The 11,395-nt window shown below is 36.6% G+C and overlaps 1 protein-coding gene across 5 annotated transcripts in view; it reads left to right on the top strand.

Moving 5' to 3' along the window:
* The window catches only part of SGCG (sarcoglycan gamma), a 167,827-nt gene that overhangs the window by 86,096 nt on the left and 70,336 nt on the right, over nt 1–11,395 (top strand). For 3 of the 5 annotated variants that reach the window (XM_019474861.1, XM_009290249.2, XM_009290245.2), the window contains one exon: nt 3,841–4,038. In XM_019474861.1, coding sequence (XP_019330406.1) covers nt 3,841–4,038 — 198 coding nt within the window. The remainder of the gene's footprint in view (nt 1–3,840; nt 4,039–11,395) is intronic. The other 2 variants (XM_009290246.2, XM_009290250.2) reach the window with 1 other exon arrangement.

Raw genomic sequence — 11,395 nt, 5'->3', positions numbered from 1 at the left:
GGGTTGATCTCTGGATGGTATTCTTAAATAATTGTTTAACCTTAAAAAAGACCTGAACCACATTCAGGGGACATAGCAATAGGACCATGCTGGTTTGAACATTCTGAGGATATTCAAAATTCTCAAGAGCTGTTGTAACTCGTCTGAAGGAGAAAGGGAAGGTGAAGGAGTGGGGGAAAGTGTCCCCCCCATCTCCCCCATAGATTGGTTCCCCGAGGAGAAAAGGTAAAAGGTGCAATTATTAATAGTTTCTGAAAAGTGGCTCCCAAGGTATGGAGATGATGGCAATGCTGAGTACAAATACAGAAGCAGAAATACAAAAATTAGTCTCGCGACCAATAATTTTTTCAGCCCAGCTTCCTAAAACAGCCCAAATCTATAAAAGACTTTCTCTCTGACTTCTCTAGACAGGTCTGAGATTATTCTCCTATGTGATTTCAGCTCATGAATGTGTAAGTTGTTTCTTCCAGAAGAAACAGTCCAACAGTATCAATTATTAAAGGATTTCCCCTGTAATTACTTGGTACTGGGCCACTAATTCTCTTAAAAATCATGAAATATTATATTAAGTAGAAAAATTTAATCCTTTTCAAAGCAGTCAGTTGTCTAGGCCAGCATTACCCATTTGCTAGGACCAAAGCAATTTTTGGCAGTATTAATAATGCTCAGGAACAACAGAACTGTTTTCTATCAGGAAAAAATAATTTGTGCAGGGAATAATGGTGTGCTGGGAGATGTCCCCTGTGGAATTTCTGAAGGGCTGAAATTGAAATTGAAAACAATCACAAAACTCATAGGCTTTTTGGTGAAATGCATAATGGATTTTGACCTCGCCTCATTAAACAGCAGTACATAATACATTTTGTATAAAACCCTCAGCTCACACAGTAAACATTTTACAACAGGGTAGAAATGGAACAGAAGAGACCAGGAATCAAAAGAATCCTAACTTCTTGTTAAATTACATGCTTCTGGAAATCATTCCGGTTGGAATTAATTTGACCAAATACTTATGTCTAAAACATCTAGGTATGTACATATGAAAAAGTCATCCTAGGCTCTCTTTATTTCTCTTTTTATGGAGAGAAGTTAAACACATCTAAGGTGCAGTTCATTGGATTTCTAAAATAGACATCTAAAATAAATCAGATAAATAATTCCCAGCAGGGGTAGGTTTATCTCCATTGACCATAAAGGGAATCCAGGTTGACTGGCTCAGATATTGAAAGCTAAATTGTTGGTATCTAACATTGTGAGATGAATCCCAACCTCAGAGACCACTGTGATGAGGCTGACATAAAAATGTGAAGATCTGAGAATTAATTTACTCTTTATCAAATGGTGTTTCTACTGCAAAATTTACCTTGAAAATGTAGCGAACAGCAACACAAGGAACAGGCAAAGCTTAGATGCCACAGCTAGAGATTTGTTGTCGAAGGCTCAGCTAACTTCATGAGACTGTGCAGTTTCTGAAGAATGGTCCATTTTCCCACAGCCCTATTGAAATAATCTTTCAAGTGTTCTTAGAAGTGGATTTTATTTATCTCCTAAAAAATAGAAAAAGCAGTCTGTCTTGTGAAGGGGGCTTCTGTCACTACAGAAATTTCTGTAGCTGTCATCTATCTTGTTTCTTGTTATACTGACACTTAACAAGTATGTGTAATAAAGGAAACAGTAAGAAACTCAGAGGATACCCTGTGTTAGGGTATTAGATAGTTGTACTATACCTGGGCAAGGACTGCACGGGTTATTTCTCAAAGTATATCTGTTGGTGTCACCAGATAACAGTTACTGCATCCTATCCTGTAAGTTACAGTGTTCAGGAGAAACCTGTGTGGAAGTAAGGGTAAAGGTTTTTCTAAGCATTTTATGAAACCCATTGTATGTATAAATGTCCCAATTTGTCTTACTTGGCAGAGCATGGTAAAGTAGGTTTAAGACAAAGGGCAACTTCTATGTGAGTGATATGGTTTGTTATACAACGATTAGCGGGAAAACAGCAAAAAAATAGTAGCGACTCATATATAAACAGTATCCTATAATCAGTACTAGGTGCTTGAATAATACATGGAACTGAAAAGTATAATCTGATAGTTTTAAACAAACTTAGTTCATGTGGTGAATATGAAGGAACATCTTGTAAATCTACAATATTTTGCAGTAATGTTAAGCCAAGTTATTTCAGAATCTATGATTCTCCACTAATAAATCATTATACTATTTACAGTATTTTCAGCAGATGAAAAGATTTACATACACAGTATCATGAGCAACTGAGACTGATAGCAACAAAAAATTAATTAGAATATTGTCCCATAATGGCAGTAGCACAGTTACATTGTGAACTGCCGATGATCAAGTCTCATTTTTTAATATAAATAAACAACAAATTAAAAGATTTTTTAATGGAAGTACAGAAATAAAGTGAATACCGCATATATGCAAAGAGATAATGCATGAACTTCTGTTCAATTGTAAACTTATACTGCGTTCTCTGTCTTGTAGTTCGATAGGAAGCTACAGGAACAAAAGATGACATCTTTCTAAAGATGAGGGTTAGAACTGAGAGCCACAAGCTTGTTACAGACACAGGATGGCTCTGCAGGAGACTTGAAAAGAGCTTCTTTAACAACTTAGAGTAATTCAGCAGCTGGGCAAGGATGTAATTTAATCACGTTTTGAAAGTTGTGTGAGCAGAGCACGGTGATCTCATTCCCAGGAGTAAATTCTGAATTGAGACGAGACCTTGTGTGAAACCTGTCTGAAGGCACTCTCATTTAGGGACATTATATTGTAGGAAAGTTGACCAGCTTTTGGATGTAAGATGCCTGTGGATATACCTGGCTCATGGGAAGTGCTTGAACTTACAATACCTATTTTCTTTTTGACATCCATGGTTGGGTGGGGTTTTTTTCATTTTATATCAGTGGAAATGGGGCAGATGTTGCCCACTGTTGTTCTAGATAAGCAGCTTCAGCTGCTGAGGTTTTATTCTCTTGGCTGAAATTGTAAGCTCTAATGAATGGTTTGAATTGTTGGTGATCTCTGTGCTGTAAAGGTGGAAGTTAGTGAATATCCTCATGTTTTAAGGAAGTGCAATCTGGTAAGATTTCTTTAAATGGAAAGAATGCTTCTTTAAGAACTATAATATAAAGTAAAGGAAGTTGTTTAAACCCAGTAAGTAATGTTTTTATTGCTAATATATCTTTAAATATGAATATCTGATAAATTGAGAAATCATTATTTCCTTTACATTATTAAGAACCATTTCATTTCTTTATATACAGATTCTGAAGCTTAACGTATTTTGGCATTCCAGTGATACACAGTTAAGTTTTGCAGCACAAAGAATGCATTTTATTACTGAATTGAGGAAAGAATATGTAGAAGTGTTTTTAAACCTGTGCTTACAAGGTACCGTTACCACTTGTAACTATTTTTACAGTAAAGTATACTTTTCTGAGCGCCACAGATTATGATATGATCCTATGAACTATTTTGTGATGGGAGAATTAGAATATTATAAAAATAGAATATTATGAAAAATGGGAGGAAAGTGTCACCATTCTGTATAGGATAAAATAAATTTAAGCCTCCTGAAAATGACAATTGATGCAATTTATATACTAAAATACCACATCGTGTGTACCAAAAAGTAAGATGTAAGTGTAATTTGAATGGGACATGATGAAAATGCTTTCCAGGTAAAACTTCATAAGAGTTTCTAGTTTCTAGTAACTTGCTATCACAATTATATCTTCATATTTTCCTTGGGGTTTTATGTAAATATTTTTAATTTAACTCAAACAACTAAGCAGTCCCTTTTTTCTCTTTACATAGCAGATGGTACGTGAACAATACACTACAACAACACCAGGCACTAGCCTAGAGAGGCCGAAGAATGAATATGTCTACAAAATTGGAATTTATGGCTGGAGAAAGCGTTGCCTCTACCTGTTTGTTCTCCTCCTGCTTATCATCCTAGTTGTGAATTTTTCTTTGACAATTTGGATTCTTAAAGTGATGTGGTTTTCCCCAGTAAGTGTCCTCTTTAATTTTCCATTCTTTTCATATTCTCTTCTCTTCCCTGCCTCACCACTTCACTTATTTTGTATGTACATCAGCTTCTCTATATGTAATAGATGGTTCTTTTTTCTTTCTTCTCAACTGTAATTTATACTTTGGTTGAGAATATATAAGAAATATCTATCTTTGAACATACTTCCTGATCTGTAATTTCTGCATTGGTAATAATCTTCAAAATACTGAGGCTGTTGATACCCTATATTGAGGTGAATTCTGACACTTCTAAGAGAATGTATTTTACTGTTGTCTCATAGTCTCTGTTTAGTTTATATTTTATAAATGTGTTTGCTGTAATTTTATCTCATACAGAATTCCTTAGTGTTAAAATATTGCTGACAGTTGCTGGTTTTTCTTAGCTTTCTTATATTTATCAGCATCTAAAATTTAACAATTTATTTGCCCAATTAATTACAGCTCAGAGGTAATTACTACTACTTCATGCTTGAGGCTAAGCAGCTATATTATTCAGGAATAAATTTAATAACTTACCACTGTCATATATATTTTAATATTTATAATGTAATTTTGCAAGTAGTAGATGAAAGGGTAACTTTGAGAAGTCTGCAAGATGTAGCTTTAGTCAGAATGCAATAAAATGCATCAGTGAATATTGAAGCTAAGCTAATTTTTTCATAACATACAGTCATGATACACAGGTGATTTGAATAGACTTGTTACAAGAAAAACAATAATAGTCAATTCCTACAGCTCTGCCCCTGCTACTGAAGAAAGTTCCCATTACCTATCGTTATTACGCCTCTGTCACTAAATGAGGGCCATTTTATCTTCACAGAAGCATTTCTATACTTTCTTTTACTATAAAGGAAGTACGTTAATTTTAAGTCCTACTTACTAATATAGTTACTAGTGCTTGAATTCCTGTCAAGTTTCTTCCCCCACATAAATTCTTTTCAGCACTGTTACTGTCATAGAGATTACAATGCAGAACATCTTAGATCACATATAATTTTTCTGTTATGCAGTTCACATGGAAGATGTGCACTTGGTGACTGCACATCATGAATCACGGAGAACATAACTTAAAATTGTTTTCCGTGTGGCTCAGGTTTATATTTTTAAGGAGTTTTAAAAGTTATTTTCTGTTGTTTTGGTTTCTTTGTATGAAACTGGGTATTTCTTCTCTAATAGCAGTCAGGACTAAAAAAATAGCATCAGAAACTCCACTTCTAGGAACTCCTATCTCCTACCAGTTATCCGTGAGGAAGGCACCAAATGCCTTGATCTGCTGAGGGACAGCATCCTTCTGCCTTGGCAGCAAGAGCAGTGGAATAACAGCTCAAGTAGTGCAGGCTTACATTCTTTCACAGGGTGGACTATGAATGTCAAGGTTATAAGGGTTTTCCTAATTCTCTGTTAAAAAATCTGTATTCCTGACATACCTGGTTAAATAGTTACTTAACTGTAATGCCTTCATTCATTTGGGATAATTTTAGGGAAATACCTATATTTCAGCTAAATATCAGCTCTAAGAACATTTGTGCAAAGTACATGTGTATGTCACAATCCTTAGCAAAAGTATGTGTGAGGTCATTACGAATGGAGAACGTTTTTTGCTGGGTATTGTTTTAGTAGAGTGTATCTGTCAAGACAAGAAGTAACTCTGAAGATACCAGAAATATCATCCAGAGAAGCGCTGCTAGCCTCTAAGAAAAGTCTAAGAAAGAGTATAGACGTTAACTGCATGTTCAAAGTCTGGAAGTATAATAGAAGCATCACAGTCCTTTCCTGTGTCTAAGGAAATACCATTTGTAAAGAATGTGTGTAACAGTCATAGAAATTACAAACACTATCATCAAACCTTTTCCTAATGGAATTATGCATTTATGCCTCCAGGTTTTTGGTTATTGTTTGAAAAAGGGAGGTGACAATAAGATTTTTATGGTTCTTGAGTTCCAAGCTTGACAAGTATTTGCTATTTAGGAAATCAGTTGATTCATATATATCCTACTTATCCAACTAAACATTCCCATTATTGGGAAGAGTTTAAAAGTAGTTCAAATTTTATCTTTATCCTATGCAGTCATCAGTTATTTGGCAAATATTAGTCTGTCAGCTGTGATAACACTTTTTATATTTATTAATTATGTGTTCTAGGTATATTATGTAGAGATTACACTACTTATTATGTTTAATATTAATAATAGATATTGTCTTTTTAGCTAGTACTTTAAAAGTATTCGGTCCTAGTTTTTAAAAAATACATTAAAATGTTATCCCTGTTAACAATATTAGAATATTAATAGCTAATAAAATATTAACAACTGTTTCTCTGTAAAATAATAAAAGAAACAAGTTGTATTCTTACTAAGGTCGGTAAACATATTTAGAAAAAACATGATAAACATTTAAAAAGGTATTTTTATAGTACAGTTCTGAAGAGAGTTTATGCTCAAAGAAAACTTTAAACATAACCTGATTGTAGTATGTAGTTTTATTAGGAAAACAGTTTTGCAGTATAGTGCATAGGGGTGTTGGTGCTTTAGTGATTGATTGGCACAGTTCTATAGCACAGCCTTTTCATGAGCCCACTCAAAGTTGACAAAATTGTTATTTAGACATCAAAGTTTCTTTTACAGGATAAAAATTGTTTTCTTTTTCTGTAAAGCGTCCTTAAATCTTTCATTAAATAATAACTTGCAGTATACAAAAATCATGTGCTATGTCTATTCATAGATCCAGATTAAAATAATAATGAAATTATGAACAGAGCTTCAACAAGCTCTGGCATAAAATTAATCCATGCACACATCTCCTGTCTCAACCCAAAAAAACAGACAGTGTGATAAATACTAGCAAACAAGCTAAGCTGATAAAGGAGAACGTGAACCAGACATAGATATGCTGCAAGATTAATAGATTTTAATCTTGTAGAAGTTTGGAAGGATGATGAAAGGCGGAGACTTTTCTAAACTCCATTGTTTGAGAGGCCTTCAGCATTAAATGAACATGACTAAATTGAACAGATACTCATTTCATTTCATAAAATCTAGACCAAAAGGGAACAACCTGAACAAAGAATATATTCTTTTTCTCATACTGCCCCAATTACATAACATATGAGCATCTCAAAGTTGTGCAGATTGATTCACAGGTATCAGATATGTCTCATTCTTTTTTTCTCTTTCTCTCCGGTAGTTCGGGGGGACAGGGTCCCAAGTTTTTTTGGGGGGTGAGAGAAGCAAGCTGTGGATTCATAATATTCAGCTGTTTTAGAGAAGACAGAATCAAATAATTATGCCTTGAGCTTGGTGAATAAAGTGAAATAGAGTAATTTAAAAACTAGAATTAGTTTTGTACGAAAATTAGAAAGTTTGAAAAAACTGGAGGTTGGGTTTTTTCACCTGGACATAACATATCAAAATTTTGCATGAAATGGAAATTCCAGATTTTGTTTTTAACATATTGATGCTTTCTGAGAACTAAAGGGGACTGCTAGTCCTAAGAGTTTAGAAAGTAAGAATCTTAAGGGATTTAGGACTGCAACAGGGCAAGGATATCAGAAGTCCTGTGAACAATTCTGAAGGGTACAACAGGTCTGAAAGAGGGGAACTTCAATGTCCCTGACATCTGCTGAAAGGACAAACATGGCAGGATGGAAGCAGTGAAGGTTTTTAGAGGGTGTCAGGCATAACTTCTGGATAGGAAAACTAAGGGTGGCACACAGCTGGATCTGCTACTCATGGGATCCCATGGGAGCCAGATCTGAACAGTAAAGTTACTCAGGAAAGCTTGCTGGTGTTTAAGTACAGTATCCTCCAAATGCAGGAATGACCTGTCCTGATACTCAGGAAGATAAATAGCCTGGCTCAGCTAGACAGGTTGCTTGTGATGGAGCTCCAATGCAAAAAGCAGTATAAGAAGAGTTGGAAGCAAGGACAGGCTACAAAGAAGAAATTTAGAAACATTGTCTAGGCCAGGAAATGTGTCAGGCTTCCTATATCAGGAAAGCCAAAGCTCAGCTTTAGTTAAGACTTACAAGGGACAAAGGGCAACAAGATGGGCTACATCCATAGGTGCGGAGAGAACTGTCTGATTCTCTTGCGAAGTCACCCTCTGCCATGTTTGAAAGGTTATGGAAACTGGGGAGATCCTCAGTGACTGGGGGAATGCAAGCATTGCAAGCATTGCATTGCCTTCAAAAAAAGAGGCCAAAGGGACAGTCTGGTGAATTATGGGCTGCTCAGCCTCGCTTCAGTCCCTGGGAAAATGATGAAAATGATGAAAATGATGGAGCAAGTCCTCTTGGAAGACATTTCAAGGCCCATGAAGAAGAATAAGTTAATGGGGCACAGTCAGCATGGATTTACCAAGGGTGAATGATGCCTGAACAACGTGATTACCTTCTATGATAAAAAGTTTGGAGTTATAGACAATGGGAGGGCACAAGATGTCATTTACCTTGACTTTAGCAAGGCTTTTGACACTCTCCCACAATATTCTTGTACCCTAGTTAGGACATTACAGCCATGAAGGGTGGACAACCAGATAAGTAAAAAAAAAACCTGGCTGGATGGTCAGGCTCCGAAGGTAGTTACTAACATGTTGTACTCTACATGGAGGCCAGTAATAAGTGTTGCAGGGGTCTATCCTGGGACTGATCCTTTTTAACAACTTTATCAATGACTTATAAGAGGTGACAGAATGCTTGCTCACTAAGTTTGCAGATGATACCTATTTGGGGGAACCATTCAATACTTTCAAGGCTCAGGCTGACATTCAGAGGAGCCTAGACAGGCTGGATGAATGGTCCAACCTTATGAAATTCAGGAAAGTCCCTGGCACCAGCACAGGCTGATTCTGCCTGGCTGGGGGCAGCTCTGTGGAGAAGGCCATGGGGGTTGGTGGGCAGCAAGCTGACCATGAGCCAACAGTGGCCCTGGCAGCAATGAAGGCCAAGAGCTTCCTGAGCTGTGTGAACAGGGTCAGAGGCAGAGACCACTGGAAGTGATTCTCTCCCTTTACACAGCACTCATCAGAGCACACGTATAATACAACCTCCAGTTTTGAGCCTCCCAACAGAAGAGTGATATTGACAAACTTTAGTATCATTTTTGTTTTTAAGAAGTTTTGTCTTGTGATGTCTTGGCCATCTGATGTTGCCAAGACAGAATATGTTTTTTTCTATAAACAATATTACACTAGTGATTTCCTCTGAAAAACTCATTATTAATCTTTCTTATGCTTCTGACAAAGAGAAGATAAATGCTTCACAGGAAAAAATATATTCCTCTTTTACCTTGTTGTCTTAATTGATTAAAATGACTGCATAATTTTAAAATGGTCCACTGACTCTTAGCTTATAACATTTTAATTTCAAGGCCATCAGTTATACTAGACTAGATGCTATCATATGAGATGAAAATTCATCCTTCTAGACACTATCAGATCCTAAAATATTTAACTAGAAAAATACTGAATATATTGAATGCAAGAATACTCCTTACTCTCATTGTTCTTTTCCAAATCCTTATTGTGGTATAGACTATAGAACTGGGCATTTCTCAGTCTTTCTAATTGAAACTGTTTTGATTTATATGGAAAAACTGATTCTTTATTGGGCTGGAGGTAACACATGCTTTAGCTGTCAGGTGATTATGGCACTCACCTTGGAGACAGAAGCTTCTGTTGTAGCTTCTGCTCCAATTAATATTTAATGATTTCATATGAAGTAGAACAAATTAGAAAAAGAGTATAAGATTCCCAACATCAAATGTACTATAATCTGTTGGTTAGAGCATGGATCTCTGGGAGAAGATATGAGATCAGATTTTCCCAGGGAAAGGAGGAATTTCAATCTGGGAGTGCAACAACCCCATGGAGTCCTGCGACCACTTGTTCTTAAGTAAAAGGACATCAGTACCTCTTCACATGGCCCCTCTTCATCCTTGTAGACTTTATTAATAAGATGGTCACTTAGGAGATTTTGGTTGTGTTCATGTCCAATGGTGATCAGATAATTTAACTGCAAGAATATTAGTATGCCTAGATCTCATGGACAAGTGAGCAGGACTTTTGAGGATCTATATTTTGGAATTTGATTCTTAAATTGTTTCAGTATCTCCCATACTAATTGTCCAACATATAAATTCCATATTGACATGACTCTAGAAGGCTGTATGACTGGCAAACAATTTGGAAAAGTTGGACAGTGTTGAGCTAATCTGTATAACAATGTTTTATACAACACTGAGCATCTGAAAGCTTTATACAGATTAGCTGCTCAGTAGGATGCATTAACAAGAGGTATTTGGCTTCTCAGTTTGTTACATAACTGATATGATTTCACAACTGTAATCTTCTGTTTGCATTGCTGCCTCGGTGACTTCTGAGGGTTTTTTTCTTTTTGCATTTTTACTTTTCCATTATCTTTATGTTCCTTAGAGAAAACTAAGTTCCTGAGACTGCTTTCACATTTTCTCCTGAATATAACAATCTTTAGCTGTCCTACCCTGCTATCACATAGAGAATTAGTACTCATGTCTTCAGAACTTCACCCATAATACTGATCCATGGTGTCAACACTGTAATCAGTGAAGACTTGGACCAAAATTTTTAGGTCACTATTGAATTTCATAGATTGTCATGCTAATACTCTATATCTCAGGTGTGAAAAATGCACCTGATCAGATGATTACCATTTCTGATGCACTAGCAAATCTTGTTCAGAAACACCACATTAATGCAGCTATGATATCATTTAGATTATGCTACATTATCGTAATGCCAGGAACAGTCGTGCACCAAAGTTTATTCCTAACTTTTTTTAGCGTCTGATGGAGAAATCCATGTTTCCATGGGCTTTAGTGGATGGCACACCTATCATGGTCTCCTGGAATAAGAAAGGTCAAGGCAATTGTGCTGTATTTCATGTTGATAAGGACAGACAGTCATGAAACAAGAGTTCCCCGGGATAACTAGTTGCCTTTCTCCAGTGTGGAGTTTGGCATGTAGCACAGGTTTTTCTCTGACAAAAATTTTAAGCGCAGTGAGTAAGATGACCAGGTAAGATGACCTATGACCAGGTGACCCGCCTAGTGGACGAGGGAAAGGCTGTGGATGTGGTCTACCTGGACTCCAGTAAGGCCTTTGACGCCATCTCCCACAGCATTCTCCTAGAGAAGCTGGCGGCTCACGGCTTAGACAGGTGGACTCTGCGCTGGGTTAAAAACTGGCTGGACGGCTGGGCCCAGGGAGTTGTGGTGAATGGAGTTACATCCAGTTCGCAGCCGGTCACGAGCGGTGTTCCCCAGGGCTCAGTTCTGGGGCCGGTCTTGTTCAACATCTTTAT

The sequence above is a fragment of the Aptenodytes forsteri genome, unplaced genomic scaffold, assembly GCF_000699145.1.
Source record: "Aptenodytes forsteri isolate BGI_AS27 unplaced genomic scaffold, ASM69914v1 Scaffold155, whole genome shotgun sequence".
NCBI lineage: Eukaryota > Metazoa > Chordata > Aves > Sphenisciformes > Spheniscidae > Aptenodytes > Aptenodytes forsteri.
The sequence above is the reverse complement of the archived record's forward strand: the minus strand, read 5'-3'. Positions and strand labels throughout refer to the sequence as shown.